Source organism: Channa argus, chromosome 1, assembly GCF_033026475.1.
Source record: "Channa argus isolate prfri chromosome 1, Channa argus male v1.0, whole genome shotgun sequence".
Classification (NCBI taxonomy): domain Eukaryota; kingdom Metazoa; phylum Chordata; class Actinopteri; order Anabantiformes; family Channidae; genus Channa; species Channa argus.
Genome location: NC_090197.1, coordinates 42,356,944 through 42,374,363, shown reverse-complemented (window position 1 = coordinate 42,374,363; position 17,420 = coordinate 42,356,944). Strand labels below are relative to the sequence as shown.

Below are 17,420 nucleotides of genomic sequence, written 5' to 3'. Positions count from 1 at the left end.
AATACTGTGATTTCGTGCTCAAGGAAATATTGACATTAAATCAAAGATTTGCCCAGGGGAACTTCAGTAGGAAAATCAACTGTGTAGAGACTGCTGACCCACTCCCCCCTAGTTAGTGGCAACAGTGAAGCCTATAAGAGATCCCTCACTGTGAACTGAAGTGTTTCCTCTCCAGCTGGGGGAGCAACTATTCAGGCTCTTGTTCTCTCTGGAAGCCAAATCCAGAGAAATAACCAGGAGCAGTTTTTTTGTTTTTGTTTTGTTTTTTTACATTTTTAGATCGAACTAATACATGGGTGACACCAAAAGGTAAATCACTGACTAAAAGCAACTTGTAAGTAATGTGCCATGTTGTCAGCACTCCCTGACAGATTTTAACATCTGAAATGTCAGCAAATACATTTTCTCACTTGTAATGCTTGTTTAGATTCATAGTTTTATAATTTTTTATTATTGGATTACAGAAACATCCTTCTGTACTCATTGTACTGCTGCTATATCATCCCACAGTATGCCTGCACAGGACTTGATTCACACAGTAAGTGGTCTATTAAGATTTATGCGCTGCATGCTGCAGTTAGCGAGGTAGTGATTACAGATTACAACTGAAGAAAAAATATAGTGAAGATTTCATTTTACACATCACATCAATAATGAAGTAACACATTTACCAGTGCAGTGCACTGCTGCAAATTCGAATCATGTTCACATAGCACCAATTGTCAGCTTAGTCTATACTTGCATGTTCCTTTCAATACATACACCATTTTGTATATCTTAAAAAAGCACAAAAAGTGCCATTCATCAAAAAAGTATATATTATTATTTCATCTTTTTAGGTTTCATTTACATAATTTAGTTTTTCTACTCTGCATGCTGCTGCTCGCACAGTATTTATCCTGCGTATGTCTACTGTTTTAACAGCACTAACATTGCTGGGTTAGGGAGTCCAGATGTGTGCCTCTGTGCACTATATGCTAGTACCTGCAGTAAAAATGATAAGGGCAAAGGATCATAACATTGTATTGCTAATTCAACTCTAACTCGTGCACTTTAACAGTGTCAGATCTTAAATACAGTAATGGCGGCCTACTCTATTGGATAGAAACTTTTTCTGTAAACTTAAAAAGACCTTTAATGTCATTTTTAGATGTGTAAAAAACAGGCAAATCTAGAGGTCAAGTGTTAAAAAGGGAAGCCACAAACTGAGAGATAACCTAATATTTATTCAAGGCAGTGGTGCAGCTTTCCAAACACTAAGCTTTTATTCCATCCCCACTGTGCACACACACAAACACACACACCAACACACACACCAACACACACACACACACACACACACACACACACACACACACACACACACACGGTGACTAGTAACACTTTCTGTATCAATTTGGCAGCTGTAAGAGTTCCGCCTCCTAAGGAGCAGCAGTCCACGTGCCCAAACAAACATTGAAGAGGATCTTTTCCCAGGTGGATTCACTAAAATTAAATACTGTTTGCATTTTTTAATTGTTTGATGTTTACCCTGTTGATAAAAAAACAACAACCTATAAATCATTATCTAGTAATTTTGATTATTTTAAACGGCTATGCACAAACTATATACTTAAGCTAGTGGATTGAAACTTTTGAAAGCATTTAACTTCAGAATCAACACCAGGTAAGCTTCAGGGTATTGTATGACAGACCAGTGACACCTAGTGGCTGGGTCTGTACAACGTCATCAACCCTGTCCATGGTCCTGAACATCAGCGTGCGTGCTTTATCAAAGAAGTTTAATACATATATGATATCTTAGAAATTGCACGATTGGCCAATGTAAACACCAACCATTTCTTCAACAGTGGTGGTTAATAAAACTAATGTTAAGTACACATGTATAAAAAATCAGGGTATTATTATTATTATTATTGAGACGGGTTTTTTTTTTTTATCCCTCCTTTATGTTTCAGATCAGCTTATCCGCTGGGACTCCCAGAGGAGTTTGCATTTGTGGTCGTGCTGCGCATGAGTGACGACACCCTAAATAAAAACTGGAACATCTGGCACATGCAGGATGTGAACAGCAACGAGCAACTCGCCATCAGACTCGACGGGCAGTCTCAGTCTCTGGAGTTTTCCTTTACGTCGCTGGACGCCGGTAGCCAGGCTGTGGTTTTCGGCCCCGTGGCTCTTCTTTTCAGTGATCAGTGGCACAAAATCCTGCTGGAGGTCAGCAGGCGTTCTGTTACCCTGAACGTGGACTGTGTCATGATCGAGTCTCAGAACATACTTCCCCGACAAAAAGTCAGTCTGGATGGCTTTATGCTGATAGGAAAGCTGAAGAACAACTCAGTTACGGCACTTCCGGTACGTTTATTAGGATACAGCACTGATTAAAGCTTTTCCAACTAAAACAAGGACACCTAGTTTTAAGCACTTTCAGACCCACAGACGGTCCTTGAACATCCCAGCAGATAAGGTTCTCAAGCACTAAGCTGATAAATATGATAGATTTCTCACTAATGGCCCATATAACGACTTAATTTGTAATCATTAATTTTCACATCTTTGGATTAACACTGATTGATCTTCCACTAGCGCAAACACACAAACATACAGTCTGAGTTTATTATCATGTGATGAATTCACAGATACTTATTATATCTTATTATAAAAAAAGTTGTTTTAGCAATAATTGTAACTGAGCAAAATAAGTACCTATTTAAAGGGTATTTGGGAATTCAGGGAACTACTGAGGGTTTTTGTGTCGTCTTGTTTGGTGTGTCAGATACAATGCTTATTAGTATTCAGCCTTTAATGACAAATATGTGGAATTTGTTGCAGGTTCTGGTGAAGAATGTCCGCCGTGCACAGACTAACTGCAGCATCTCACCGTGGTGCTATGGGTGCATGGTTTCTAAAGACTGTGTGTCTGTCATTTGTTATTTACCAGCTTTGACGCACATAACAAGCAATTGAACTATAGAGCATTTATAGCCCACTGTAACTTATTTATTGTGCAAGCAGCCGTACACACTGAGGCTTTATTGGTAAAGAAAACAGCCTCTTGCTCTTGGCACACATGGTGCAGGCTGTAGTGTTTTAACAATCAATTTGTTCCAGGATTAGAAGTGCGACATTCTCCATCTGTTATGATGATATTGTGCTAATTTATCATTTCCGTTTGTTTATTTGTCAAGTTTGAACTCCAGTCAATGCTGATTCACTGCGATGTGACGCGAGCCAGGACGGAAGCTTGTTATGAGGTCCCAGCCAGTTCATTGGTAAGAATGAAAACAATTTAATGAGATGCAATCCGAATGTGTGACTTTGAAGTCAAGGCATCTGTTAAAAAGATAAATTGATGCTTTTCTAGATGAGCCTGCCTTCTTGGTGATTGAGTGGAAAATAAACTCGAGCAGCTTTTAACTTGTGTGCGTAAAAGTCTAAAGCGTGTAGTTTGACTAGCACTGTATCTTTGTGTATTTTGCTCATCATGCCCCCACATAGTCACAGAAATAAAACTTTCATTTGTCACAGACAAATTATATATTGCATTCACTTTCGGGTCATAGCAGAGGTTAAATAACCCGCTGGTCCTGCCTATTGGTGGTGTCTTATGTGTGGCCCCGCCCCTCTGCAGTCCCTCCAATCCCTTCCTGCAAGCAGACTTTGTATGAATATACATGAGGCCCTGATGGCTATGGGACCTCGCGCGGGCTAGATAGCCAAGGGGGATTCAGTTGGGTTGTTTGGTCAGGGGCTCCTTCAACCTGACAATTCCCAGAGAAAGGACTACAACTTTCACCTTTCCTGCCCACAGGGAGATCATGGCTCCCAGCTTTAGAGGGCCACTTCTGCTTCTGCAGTTTGTCCTTATTTGCTCCTCTCAAGTAAGATTCACTATGTTTCTTTCTCTCTCTGTGTGTGTGTGTGTGTGTTCTCTATTTGCTTCTATAGAGCGATGTGACTGAGGTTCAGGTGAGTGTTCTCTCCGTGCTCATGCTAAATAACGGGCTCCATTCACAGTTAGGGTGAGGTGATGGGACTGTTTTGTCTTCTGTCTGTCCAAGAAAAGGTCAGGTGCAATCTTTGTCTGTAGTTTTCTTACAAAACCTTCAGCAAAGTGGTGTTTGTTCCTTTTAAATTTCTGTAAGCAGAACTCATCTCTAGGATCTAAGCTGTCTAAGATAGATCTAAGCTAAGACAGTCTTCATGCAGCATAAGGCGATGCACCTGTTCTCTTTTTCATATTCTGTGTAGCATTATTTCAGTCGATGTAATGTTGTTTTCAGAAATGTAAATTTCCTATTATGTCCTTTTTATTAATTATTAATCTTCCTCAGAGGAATGAAGGGCCTCCTGGCCCCCCTGGGCCTGCAGGTGTCCCAGGAATTGATGGCATTGATGTGAGTGCTCTAATTTCTGCATGACTGCATCATGTAAATAATTGCAAATAGTTTGATCTCCATTTGATCTCCTTAAATTGTTGACTCTGTTTCAGGGGGAAAGAGGAGAAGATGGCGTAGATGGACTTCCTGTAATTAAAACCTTGAATTTCTTGAATCAATCTAAATTAAAATACTACAGACTAGTCTGCTGCTTTTTATTGCAGAGTTTCACTGAATTAAGTGCAACCTGTGTTTTAGGGACCTGATGGAGATGCAGGCAAACCTGGTTCTTCAGGACTACCGGGTACTTCTGGGAATGACGTGAGTAATCTTTGTTTTATGTTTATTATTTTATGTTTTATATTTGATGTATTGCTCCCCAAAATGAGGTCCACATGCAACTATGGAAACTGTAGCTACAAAGTGTGATCCTCCAACCTTGTATGTTTGAAACTATAAGTCCTGAGTGACCAATGAAAATCCAGATCCTGTGTGAAATTAGTGCAGAAATGTGAGGAATGTATTAAACAGGATGAACAAATCCTAATTTCATTTGACCTGTGTGTAATTACCTTTGGCTTACAGAGTTTAAAGGAGGGTTAGGAAAACATTCCAACATTATACCGGTGATTGATACTGGTGACTGATGATAGAGTTACAAATATGAGCTAAAGAGGAATTTACTGTATCTTGCAGGTTTAGAGAGATAAAGCATCAACTGACTTAAACACTCAATCACAAGACGTTGCTATAAAAATATATTATTTATTCCTGGTATGCATTACTTCGAATTATTCATTATGCTATCTACCCGGTTTCTTACAACAGCTGCTTTGTTGTCTGCCCTCTGTTGGTATCTTCTCTTGAGAATCCTCAGAACAGTGTGGAATGATTTCTTTTGGGGGGGAGCTATTTCAAATGAGCCGGAGGAATGTTGCTTGTTTTGAAGTCTGGGAGTTTTGTCCTCTGCCCTGATCCTGATGTTTTCTGTGTGTCTGTTAAAAACAGAGTTACAGTATGAACTCAATGAGACTAATGAACATAAAGCTATAGTTCAATATATAGTATAATTAACATTTTAAAGGAGGGGATTATAATCAAGCTAATACCACTTATGAATACATAAGACCCCTCCCACTGATAGTGGTATGATGATATAACACATGGAGATCAGGTGCTGGGAGAAAAATATTACCTGCTGAGATTAGTAGCTACATTTAAAACTTACAATGCTTTTAAATATAAACTTAAAATATACAGATATTGCGATGTAAGGATTGTTATGATGTATTAGTCAAACCGGATTTCTCTTCTCTACAGGGTTTGACTGGCCCTATTGGAGATCCTGGGCCTGATGGTCCCCCCGGCCAGAAAGTGAGTGACTAATGAACCTTAGCTTTCCTGCTTCAGAGACCCTCATTGAAACGTTGCCAAGCTGCTGTCCAGTCTTTTGGCATGGCAGCAAGAGCTGCAGTGCATAAACCAATTCCACATGACAAATGAGACTTAATCCTGCAAGCGTTCTGTGTAATCTCTGTGGGCATGGAAGGCCAAGCATCGGTCCTCATTAGGATAAACATTGCTGGGTCAAGTGTGTTTTGCTCAGTCATGTGATGTGGAGGAATGTTAACTTGAATCATCGGCAAACAGCTCAATTTTAACTGAACATCTATTTATGTATGTAATATATTAATCTTCATCCTTTAGGGTGAACCTGGAAAAGCTGGACCCCGTGGAGTAGCTGTGAGTAGCATTAACTTTCTAAACCTGTCAGTCCAAGAATCTGATCAACTATGACCATCTAGAAATTATATATATCTGCATAGCAGATTAGATCATTATGTGCAGTACCACACTGAACAATATTGTGAATATTTCTCTTTAGGGTGTTGGGCCAGATGGACCCCCAGTAAGTCATTTGTTTATGATACACAATCATTACTACATTTTGGAATTCTTTATCAAAGCTTTATCAATACTGAAGACCTAAAGTGTGACTTTTAACAGGGAACACCTGGGCCTGGAGGAATTCCAGGGGAAGTGGGAAAAGTCGGACCACCTGTGAGTAGAAATGGGCACAAATTTAAACATATGTGTTTATCTTAAGTACTGGGTTATGGTTAAAATGATAAAAAAAATGAAGTCAGTCCAACAAACAGTCCACTCAAACAATGTATGCCATATAGAAACAAATAATCTATATACCAATTATCAATAAAAAATACACTTACACTTACTTACAATAATGCATACAATATTTGAATTAAAGATAGTTTTGAATTAATAAAAAGTTGTTTCATATCAAGACAGCATATAAAATATTTAAAATTGCCTCAGGTATCATTTCTATTGGTATTTTCATTCCCGAATTTATCTGGACTTTATAGTTATTCTATAAATATGACGTTATAGCTACAGTGGGATTTGGCTTTGGCACATTTCACCAAGTGTACTGGTAAATGTTAGTGAGTATTATTCCCTCAACCTGTAATTGTATGTGGAAAAATATATCCTGTTTGGAAATGTTAAAAATATGAATGACTATTTGGATATAGAACGAGTGAGCCAATTTGTTATTATCAACTTAAACAACTATATTATATCATATTATGGTCAGTATAGTGCTACTTTACCAGATTGTAGAATATATTTTAATAAAATGAAATAAAGCCTTTTAATACCTGAGAAGCCTTCAGGAAAGAATATTGTTTTACTCTCATCTCATTTGTTGGTACATACACACAGGCATTCAATATAACACATGTATATCTCTTTCCACAGGGGGCTATGGGTGTGAGAGGGCCACAGGGACCTCGTGGACCAACAGGGCCCAGAGTAAGTCACTTCATTAAACATCTTACAAGGTTTGCTAATGGTTACTGTTGACTTTATATTTCAGAGGGGGAAAAGTATTCTATAAACAAATTCAATGTGGCGTTCCACTACACAAATCTATCCTTCCCCTAGTGTTTTACAAGACCCTTAGCGCTATCATGATGTTGATAACTTGCAGTATGAAAGTGTTAATTTGTTCATTCTGTCTCATTTTCAGGGTGCAGCTGGAATGTTAGGCAGTGCCGACCTGGTAACACTTTGTTTTCTGCAGATCATGAATAAGATTTTCTTGCATAAGATACCAGGATTAGTTTTTCCTTTTATATTATATGTTGTTTAGTGTCCAAACTCATGTCCACCTGGGACTTCTGGACATCCTGGCCTTCCTGGCATGAAGGTGAGTACCAAAGTTAGCTGTCAGCGTATAAGAGTCCCCAGATACTGAGTGTTTTTGAGTAGCAGTTTCATAACTGGTGCTTATTTTCTAAATATTTACAGGGACACAAAGGTGTCAAAGGGGAAGCAGGAGAGCCTGGCAAACAAGGGCACAAGGTAAAACATGTTGAATGTAGGGAAAAATAAGCATTGGTAAACCTAAAATGAGGTATTTCTAGCCATGTGAAATGTTACAAGCATCCCGTACACCAACAAAGGGAATTTATAGTCACATATAACTGCCTAAATAGTTACTTCAATACATGAATTTCCTTCCAAAACTGTCACGCATGACACAGTGATCTACATCAGAAAAACATTATGCATGAGTTAAACGTGAAAAAAGGATTCCTGGCACCATTGAGACGAGTATTATTTGTGCTGCTCTATTTCAAGAGGAAGGGATACCTGCCTGTGTGTAATGCCTCTGACTCCTTGTAATGCACGAAGGATGATTTATTTGAAATGATGTTCAAGCACAACTACCCTATCCCTGTAATGTGTCCATGCGCTATATAAATGGAAATGAGTCTGGGCCTACCTCCCTTTATCACTCCGTGCCAGGATATGATTTACTGTCAGTCTGTGCACCATCCCAGGGAATGATTTTCTCCTTCACTGGAAGTTTTTCACTCACAAATTCACAAATATGAAGATGTTTATAGTTAACAATATGGCAACTAGATGTTGTGCCGAGGTTGAACATTATTGTATATATGTATAATATTTCAAAACATCGACAAAGAATATTAAAATATAAAATAAGTATATACTTAAAGTCTGCAAACCTGCACATGGTCGTACACATAAACACTGTTACCTAGTTATAAACAAACACAAGTACTTCGTATTCGAAACAAAGATTTTCCAGCAATTCCATATACATATTCATTTTTATATTCCATTTACATAGAACGATATCATTTGTGCTTAATTCACTTTTGAATCTATTATAGTAAACAAAAGAGGCATTTTTTGTTTTCAAAACACCAGAGACATGAGCTCTGACTGGCTTTAATTCCCTCCTCTTTTTGAGACAAATAAATTTTAGTATCAGAAAATCAAGCAGAATTAAGAATTTGTTCTCACTTCTCTCAGTTGCTCTATTATCTAAGCAAAAACCTGTACCTGTACCAAGGCATCTGTTGGTTTAGTGATATCTGATTAACATTTCTAGGTATTGTTTTCATGTCTTAATAACTTCAATTACCCACAATTAAAAGAAGCTATTATAATTTTAACAACAGAAAATCTGCACCGTCCCAGACCTGGACCTCTGTCTATCTTAATGGATATGCCTTCTTGAATCTGCCACAGAGTCAGCATATAAATTATCTGTAATTTGCAAAGCAGAAGAATGGTAATTGCAATCCATTAAAAAGTGGGTATTAAACACATCTCAGAATGGCTGCCTCATTTTCCAATTAACACTTAGTTGATAGGAGCAGCCTCAGAGAGCACCGATGGGATGCCAGTTGCAGCATGTGTTAGTATATGGTTTCATGTATCTGGAGTGAAATTTACTGTTGTGGTTCATCTTGTGGACTTCATGCTCTTTTTCTGCTAATATTCCATTGTTCCATTATTTGCTCAGGGTGAGGAGGGCGACCAGGGAAGTCCAGGAGAGGTTGGATCGCAAGGACCGACGGTTAGAAACTGTACTCATTAGATGATAAGACAGAGTGCTTTAACGGATTTCTTTGCTGTGTCAGGTTCTTTTTTTCTACTCAATAAAACCCCTGTTGCGTCCGTTTATTATTTCAGGGTCCTCAGGGAATTCGTGGAGCCATGGGAATGATGGGCCCCAAGGGAGAGATGGTAGGTGTTTCTGTGCTTTCCACATGTCAAATTTGTCCTGAAATATCGGCAAATTCAGGGTGAACCCTGTTCATTGCCATTTATTACTGTCAAATTTTCTTAAGTTATTGCCATGTCAACACAAAATTTATTATCTGGCAGGGAGCCCGAGGCCCTGATGGAGATCCAGGTCCCCAAGGTGTTGCAGGGGCAACAGTAAGTTTGTTTCACAATGCAAATGCATTTATTTGTGATCTGTATGAATCCCATTTGATTGAATGCATTATTTCAGGGAGATCAAGGTCAGAGAGGTGTAATGGGTGAGCCTGGACCTAAAGGTGAACAGGTTAGTTGATACATCTCATGATCATAGATGGGAACATTTTTGGATGTGTAAAATAAGTTTTCATGTACTGGATATTGTTTGTACAAATGGACTAAAAAATTTGTTGCTTTGTTGTTCAGGGCATTCAGGGGCCAAGGGGAATCACAGGCCTTCCAGGTCCTAAGGGAGAAGCTGTGAGTGTCTAATCAATGACGACAAATAAACCAAACACTAATTATTGGACACATTGTCTGCAAACAACTCATTTTAGTTCATCATTTTTATCTCCAGGGCTTACCGGGTGTGGACGGCCGTGAGGGCATTCCTGGGATGCCGGGAGCAAAGGTAGAGTATAAATTGTTCCAACTCAATTCTAAAATTGCTATTTTCTATAAAAACAAAAAACAAGCGTAAGCTATTCTGCTGTCAGGAGCAGTATTAGCAATAACAATAACAATTTTTTTCCCTGCAGGGAAGCACTGGAAAGCCAGGTGTTCCTGGAGAGGTTGGACTTCAGGGGCTTTCTGTGAGTATGACCTCTGACCTCAAACTTTCAATATTCTTGTATTCCATTCGTCTGTAGTATTATACACACATATGAGACAGTGATTACTGTCTTCCTCAGGCAGAAATGTGAGAGCAAAGTTTTCCCAGCCCTCTAATCTGTGATTAGTCTAATGAAAGCCACTAATGAGAATCAGTTGGCAAACATGAACATCCCGACTGTGGTGGCATTAAGAAAGATTTTGCAGGCGTAAAAGTCATTTCTGATTTAAATGCCAAGAGCACTTTTATCTCCTTAAGCTTATTTGGTTCAAAAGCTCAAACAAATATATTTTTTCCACTAAGCCAGGCTTGTTCATGCTCTAGTGTTTCTTGCAGTGGGGTGAATTGCCTTTTAAGAAATATGTCTCCTTTGCTGTAAGAAATAAATCGTTCTACTTTTTATTGATGTTGTTATGTTCTTTGTTTTAGGGTTTGCCTGGTGTGCCTGGACCAAAAGGCTTGAGTGGCCCTAAGGTTAAGTGTTTTAACAATTATTATTATTTTCCATTGTTTTTTGTTAAGTAGACAAATCTGAAAGTAAGTTTGCGTATTTCTAAACAGGGAGATGCTGGTAATTCAGGCCTACCTGGAACGATGGGATCCGCTGGAAAACAAGTAAGTATGAGTCGTGATCTTTGACACATCTGTTGAATCACTGTTGTATCACTCAGTGCCAGTAATCAGTTGCACTCAAAAATGTTACAGCGATGTTCAAGTCCTCTCTGTGTCCTGTCAGTTATAACTTCGTGTTTTACTTTATAATTTAAAGAATCCACATTGTCAGTAAATATTGATCTTTCCAAAACTTTTTACTAGTCAATTTTTGAAAGTGCTTCTTTCCTAAATTGCACAGAACATATTAAAAAAGAAAACATTTAGGACAGAGGCCATTAATAAGTCCCTCTGAGCTGAATGTTTCCCTGCGCACTCTTTTGTATCACTGTCATTTTACTCACACACTACAGGGCGAGCGCGGAGAACAGGGAGAGGTGGGACCTGCTGGACCCATTGGTGAACCTGTGAGTGGATTTCTTTAGCCTTTTTATTTTTTTTACATTTATTTATTTTAACTTTAAATGGAACCTTTTTACTATATCATGTTCTCTTCTTCCCTTAAGGGAGATAGAGGAGAGCAAGGCCCCCAGGGGCCAGCTGGCAAGCCAGGTGCCAGGGTAAGTCATAAACATGTGTACAGAATAATTCATTTCATTCATAGGTTTTAAATGATCGATTTACATTTTAATAACCACATTAAGTGTTTATCAGTGCATTTATTTTGAAAATAAAGGCCTTTCAAAAATCTTAACAGCTACTGCATGGCAAACACTCACTGGCAATATAGAGGATACAGAAAAACACACATGCACAAGGAGAAGCACCAACCAATAATTACCTCCCACATTTTCGATACTTTGAGAGAAAAAAGCTCAAAAGGAGAGAAGCCTGAGAGTGTAGAGGCCTAGCTGTTGTTTGACTGGAATGTCTCAGAGAATAGACTGAGCCTGAATATCACATGAGGTCTATTTTCAGAGTGAGGGGAGGGGAGCAGGCATCAGGCTGAATGAGCTCTCTGTTCTGCTGGCATTCCTCAGACAGTCGGACAGTGATCAAAGAGAGAGTAAAGCACACACAAATGTGCACGAGAGAATACGCAGCAGTGCTAGGCTTTTATGAGCACAATGTGTGGATGTACTCTAGTACACAACATGTACTGAAGTTCTACTCTCTATATACTGATATCTAAGCAATCTCATCGGTGCTAACAGGTGATATGTTCTATTAAATAATTTGATGTGCATTTTGTATCTTGTAAAGGTTGCTGAGGGCAACAGTACACAACCTTGTTCAAATGTTACGACTCATCAGATGTGCTATGTATCAAACATAGGGACCCAAAGGTGACCCTGGCCTTCCTGGTCTCCCTGGTCCTCCTGGTCTTCCTGGGGTAAAAGGAGAGAAGGTAAGAAAACATCACAGTCACAGCCTTTTCAGATTTAGGACTATTGTATTGAACAATAAGAGCTTAATGTGCAACAACATCTGGCCAGCTCCTTTTTTGTGGACAACCAGATTCTTCTGCCTGCTGTGAGCCATACAAATATGTAATGATCATTTCAAAACATTCTCTTTGTTTGTTATAGGGTGTGCGTGGAGAAGCAGGACCCAAAGGAGAGCCGGTATGAGTTACTGAAAACAACTTATTGTCTCGACAATAGAAATATTTAAAAGTGGCTCGTTTTGCATAGAACATTTATAGATTATTTTTGCAGGGAGCACAAGGTGACGAGGGAAACCCCGGAGAAAAAGGAGATTCTGTAAGTTGTTAAATTGTCACTATTAACCATTTTATTCATAATAAAATCTCACTAATATACAATTGTTGCTTTTTAAAACTATTGTGTTTCATTAATGGCAACATAGGGTGAACCAGGAGAACCTGGACCTAAAGGAGAGGTGAGTTGAAATTAATTATCCTAATGTAGTATCTCTGTGTTTACGACTGATGTCAAACATTGCAAAAGTGCGGCAGCTTCAGAATAAGTTATCAGGTCTCGTACCTTATTTTCTGTCAAGGTCGGTATCCCTGGAGAGCCTGGCAGAAGAGGTCCTGAAGGAAGTCGAGGCCAGCCTGGCATCGAAGGTCCAACTGGCACACCTGGACCCCGAGGCATGCAGGGGAACAGAGGCCCACCTGGAGTCAGAGGGACTCAGGGTCCTGCGGTAGGTGCAAGAGAAAATACCTAAAGTCAAAGGTCTAAGGAAAGACTCCACTCAGTGTACAAAAACGGAGTGTCACAGCAATAGGGTAGAAAAGATAGAACGCTCATTAATCACCTTATTAAGCTTCTCCAAAGTGTAATGGCTCCCGTATGTCACTTTTGGGAATCAAGCACAAGACTCCAAAGTGACGATACAGACGCAGTGTGAAAGCCAGTGGCCTCTCGTAAACTTTTGTATCGACATGTGATGCACAGAGTTTCAATCTTGGTTAGAATTGGTTGCTAAGTGAGCCTCACCCCAAACCCCTTAGAGAGGAATATCTGTGCTGTTCTGTGAGTCTGTATCATAGGAGGCTTTTGCCTCTTCACATCAACATAATATATGATGCATATCTCTGCTAAAATATAATTTTAAAATATGACATACTCTACCTTTAAGATAAAAAATACATATAAACCTACTATTTGTTTAAGCAGATTTCCTATATATGCAATATAACATTCACCTTCAAATCCAGACCTTTACACAACCTTTTTCCATGTTTACCTCAAATGAATATTTTGAATATATTAAATTCAGTGTCTTGGTAACTTTTAGCTCAGTTGGTAAAGGCAGTTGCTTATGGAGTGAGTGGTTCGATCCCCGGCCCGGGCTATATGTCGAAGTGTCCCTGGGCAAGACACTGAACCCTTAACAGCCCATTCCCCTCCCCAGCTGTGCAGTGCCGGTCCAAGCCCGGTAGAAATTGGGGAGGGTTGCGTCAGGAAGGGCATCCGGCGGAAAAACTGTACCAAAATCAACATGCGGACAATGATCCGCTGTGGCGACACTGAACTCACGGGATAAGCCAAAAGGAGAGTAGTAGTAGTAGTAGGTAACTATTATTTCACTCAGTGCCAGTAATCAGTTGCACTCAAAATGTTATAGCGGTGTTTAAGTCCTCTCTGTGTCCCGTCAGTTATAACTTCATGTTTTACTTTATAATTTTAAAATCCACATTGTCAGTTAACATTGATCTTTCCAAAACTTTTTAGTAGTTTTTGAAAGTACTTCTTTCCTAAATTGCACAGAACATATTAAAAAAGAAAACATTTAGGACAGAGGCCATTAATAAGTCCCTCTGAGCTGCATGTTTCCCTGCACACTTTTATCTTTGCTATTCTTATGTCCTTCTCTCAATTTTAACTTGTGAAAATGAACTCTAAACCAAATATTTCACTGCAGCAGGGAACACATCAAACTACATAAGCAAGATGTTCTAAAAATGTTGTTTGACTTGGATTTTGAATGTTTTGCATCTTCCAAAGGCGTCAGTGTGAACTGAATCTCTAGTGCTTTAAATCACATCGCTGTAGAGGAAGCAAGAAAAAAAACATTTCCCATATTGAGATTAGTAAAATCCCAACTCAAGTCCAGTGCCTGTGTTGTTGTAAAGGGAAACCATTGCCCTCCTCCAACACTTTTAGTTTATCATCTATAAGCTCAAGAACATATTGTCTACTTAAAGAGGCTTGTGCAATCTTTTAATTTTAATTAAAAAGTATATTTGCTGTTTTTACTTGATAAAAACGTGCTGTGGAGTCTTGTCATAAATGTTTTAAACAATGTACAGAAATCTATTTGGTAATCTTTTTCTTTCCAGGGAAAAGAGCCAAGTGATCAGCACATCAAACAAGTCTGCATGCGAGTTATGCAAGGTAAGAAATGATAGACCTTCGAAACCAAATTGTCAGTCACTTGTCCTTATTTATTGACTTTTATCTCGCTGCAGAATGCCTCATTATGCAACTGCAGACATTGTCACGATGATCTGGAATGGGAAGGCCTCATAACCAAAACATGAAAAAAGCTTCAGTCTTTGTTTATTTGATGGATGAAAGATTTCATCTCTCAGCTTTAGAAATGTTTCACTGAAGTCACAACCTCTGTTCTCTTCATTCTTTCGCTCTTACGTCTTTACAACTCATCTCCTATACTCATGACTTTTTTATAACCGATGTGCTGAAAAATTAATTTCACCTCTAGCAGACCTGCACTTCTCTGCTCCAAGCAAAGAGTCTGTCTGGGAAAAGAATTCTTAAAAAAAAAGAAGAAGAAATCATTCAAGCTGCTGCTGCATGAATTTTCATCAGAACACTGGAATCTTGAGTGCAGAATACCATGCAACAAAGAGCCCAGGAGATTAATATTAGTTGCTTTGCATCATCACCATACTTTCTATGTAATTGATTGCTTGAAATAAAGACTATTATCTCCTATCTGCTGAACTGAGATGATGCTGAAGTTCTATGGATAGAGACTGAAAAAGAGGAGAAACTCGAGGGACACTGTGACCACAGTTTCACTTTGCTCTGCCTCACTTTGAACTCAGGCACAAGAGCTGCTGAACCAGCTCCTCTGTGCGAACTGCTTTGGGCTTTAATGAACCCTCTGATGTTAGAACACGATTTAATACAAAGTGTTTAAATCGCCCCCTGATAACGTCAAGTGTTTAGAAACATTCATTGTCTTGTTTGATCAGCTTCATCATGCTCTCATCATTGACTCTTTCTCTTGTGCTCAAATAGAACAGCTGGCTCAGTTAGCTGCAAGCTTAAGGAGGCCAGAGTCAGGGGTAGCTGGTTTACCTGGAAAGCCTGGACCTCCAGGGCCCCCTGGTTCTCCAGGAGACAATGGCTTCACTGGGCAAGCTGGAGCAAGAGGCCTGCCAGGACTCAAAGGGCCACCAGGAACTATTGGAGCAAAAGGACCTAAAGGTAATACATGTATTGTCACTTACTTATGCCAGCTTTTGTTTTAATGAGCTGTGCACAAACATCTTCAATGCAATCTGTGTTATAGGTGAAATAGGAGACAGAGGCTCCAGAGGGCCGACTGTGCGTGGACCTAAAGGTCAGCCAGGGCCTCCCGGACTTCCTGGTAAGTACAGCCTGCCTTTGAAATAGGTTCACACAGTCAGTCTTAAAACTGCTCACATTCTTACATAGAATCCAACTTATTGTCTGTACTGGCTCTAAAGAGCTTTGTTCTTAATTTACAGTATGCCTAGTATGCCAAATCCACTCTTCCTTTGCTTTGTATATAACTTTATTCAACGATAACTAATGTGAGGCTTCAGTTTTTCAAAACATAACTTACACTGCAATTAAATCAATGAAAAGATCTCTTGGAGCCCTGTGCGGACAAGAAGAATGAGAAGGGCATGTGATGGTAGCGCAGCTTTGAAAAAAAATGAACCTATGTTTTAACTCACCAAGCGTCCTAAAATGATTTCTGTGATTTTAGGTGAGCCAGGCAAACCTGGCTATGGTCAGGATGGTCGCGATGGGCAGAGGGGACCACCTGGTGTTCCTGGACAGCCTGGAGTGCCTGGGCCTCCTGGTGCAGCTGGTCCTAATGGTTACTGTGACCCATCAGCCTGCAACCTCCAGGCAGGAGCCGCCCACCAGTCTCTGGATGTGAAGGGACCCGCAGGGAACTAAGAGCCACTCTGGCAGAGACTACTGGATTATCTTTCCTGAGCACACAACATTTTTCACACTTTCTTCCCAGGGGCTGTGGTGCCTTCCATCTATTAAACTCTAGCAAACTCTGAGCATGGCTTGTGCCAGCCATGTTTCCATCAGAGGCAGCCAGATATAAAAAGACAAAATTATCACAAAGCAGTTTTCAAGTGCTACAAAATGTAGCTTTCTGTGTTGTTTTTCTACTGAGAGATATTCAAATATTTTTCAGTTCAGAGTGCTCCCATTTCTGCAACAATATGATCAGAAATTTTTGTTTTCTCCCACTCTCCTTGTACATCTGGCGCCATTTTGTCGGTATAGTCTCCATTTACACAGTTTTTTCACTTTCTCACGCAGCATTCAAATAATCACCCAAACCAAAGCAGGATCGGGCTTTTGCCTGGTTCAAGTTCCCCTTTCAATTATTTTGTTGTGGATGTGCTAATGTACCAAATGTCTGACTGTCATTTCACCCCATCAGTTCAAAATAAAAAGGAGAGAGGATGAAAATGTCATCAAGTCACACTGACTTCAGTTAATGTTGTAAATCTGTAAAAAAATGTTTGAATTGTGGTTAATTATGTTTCCTACAAAACAACTTGATGTGAGTTTTTTTGTACAGAATGACAACAGAAAACCGTTGTGCATACATGAAATATATTTTATGGATGAGGGAAAAACCCTCACTGATGTAACAAATAAAGAAAACAACACATGCAGTGTTTAATTTTTTTCATCAAAGTGGTATCATTCTGTCATGTTACAATTAAACCAAGTCTCAAAATCTCAATAAAGTTTATCCAGGAATAGTTCATTAAAAAGAAAGTGCAAAAATATCCTTTTGAAAAAATAATCTCAAGTCAAGGTCCATTCAGC

General features: G+C 39.3%; 1 protein-coding gene across 2 annotated transcripts; it reads left to right on the top strand.

Moving 5' to 3' along the window:
• The first annotated feature begins 521 nt into the window (after positions 1-521).
• Positions 522-17,259, top strand: LOC137137158 (collagen alpha-1(IX) chain-like). 2 transcript variants are annotated; one of them, XM_067523097.1, is made up of 36 exons: positions 522-538; positions 1,404-1,476; positions 1,959-2,355; positions 3,189-3,272; positions 3,949-3,969; positions 4,335-4,397; positions 4,493-4,528; positions 4,638-4,700; positions 5,700-5,753; positions 6,087-6,122; positions 6,265-6,288; positions 6,387-6,440; positions 7,161-7,214; positions 7,432-7,464; positions 7,555-7,611; positions 7,713-7,766; positions 9,244-9,297; positions 9,414-9,467; positions 9,609-9,662; positions 9,739-9,792; positions 9,912-9,965; positions 10,063-10,116; positions 10,244-10,297; positions 10,747-10,791; positions 10,879-10,932; positions 11,283-11,336; positions 11,436-11,489; positions 12,206-12,277; positions 12,459-12,494; positions 12,588-12,632; positions 12,739-12,771; positions 12,892-13,038; positions 14,681-14,735; positions 15,606-15,794; positions 15,880-15,957; positions 16,324-17,259. In XM_067523097.1, the coding sequence occupies exons 3-36, from the start codon at positions 2,014-2,016 to the stop codon at positions 16,518-16,520; spliced, it is 2,412 nt and encodes an 803-aa protein (XP_067379198.1). In that variant the 5' UTR covers positions 522-538; positions 1,404-1,476; positions 1,959-2,013; the 3' UTR covers positions 16,521-17,259. The 2 variants fall into 2 exon arrangements, with proteins under 2 accessions (XP_067379198.1, XP_067379204.1); XM_067523103.1 differs by lacking the exons at positions 522-538; positions 1,404-1,476; positions 1,959-2,355; positions 3,189-3,272; positions 3,949-3,969 and adding an exon at positions 3,705-3,881.
• The last annotated feature ends 161 nt before the right edge of the window (positions 17,260-17,420 follow it).

What these genes read in the sequence shown, in the direction of transcription:
- LOC137137158 (XM_067523097.1), top strand. Translation starts at nt 2,014, where the DNA reads ATGAGTGACGACACCCTAAATAAAAACTGGAACATCTGGCACATGCAG. An exon ending in TTGGGCCAGATGGACCCCCA is followed by an intron (nt 6,289 to 6,386) that starts GTAAGTCATTTG and finishes GACTTTTAACAG; the next exon opens with GGAACACCTGGGCCTGGAGG. An exon ending in CTGGCAAACAAGGGCACAAG is followed by an intron (nt 7,767 to 9,243) that starts GTAAAACATGTT and finishes TTATTTGCTCAG; the next exon opens with GGTGAGGAGGGCGACCAGGG.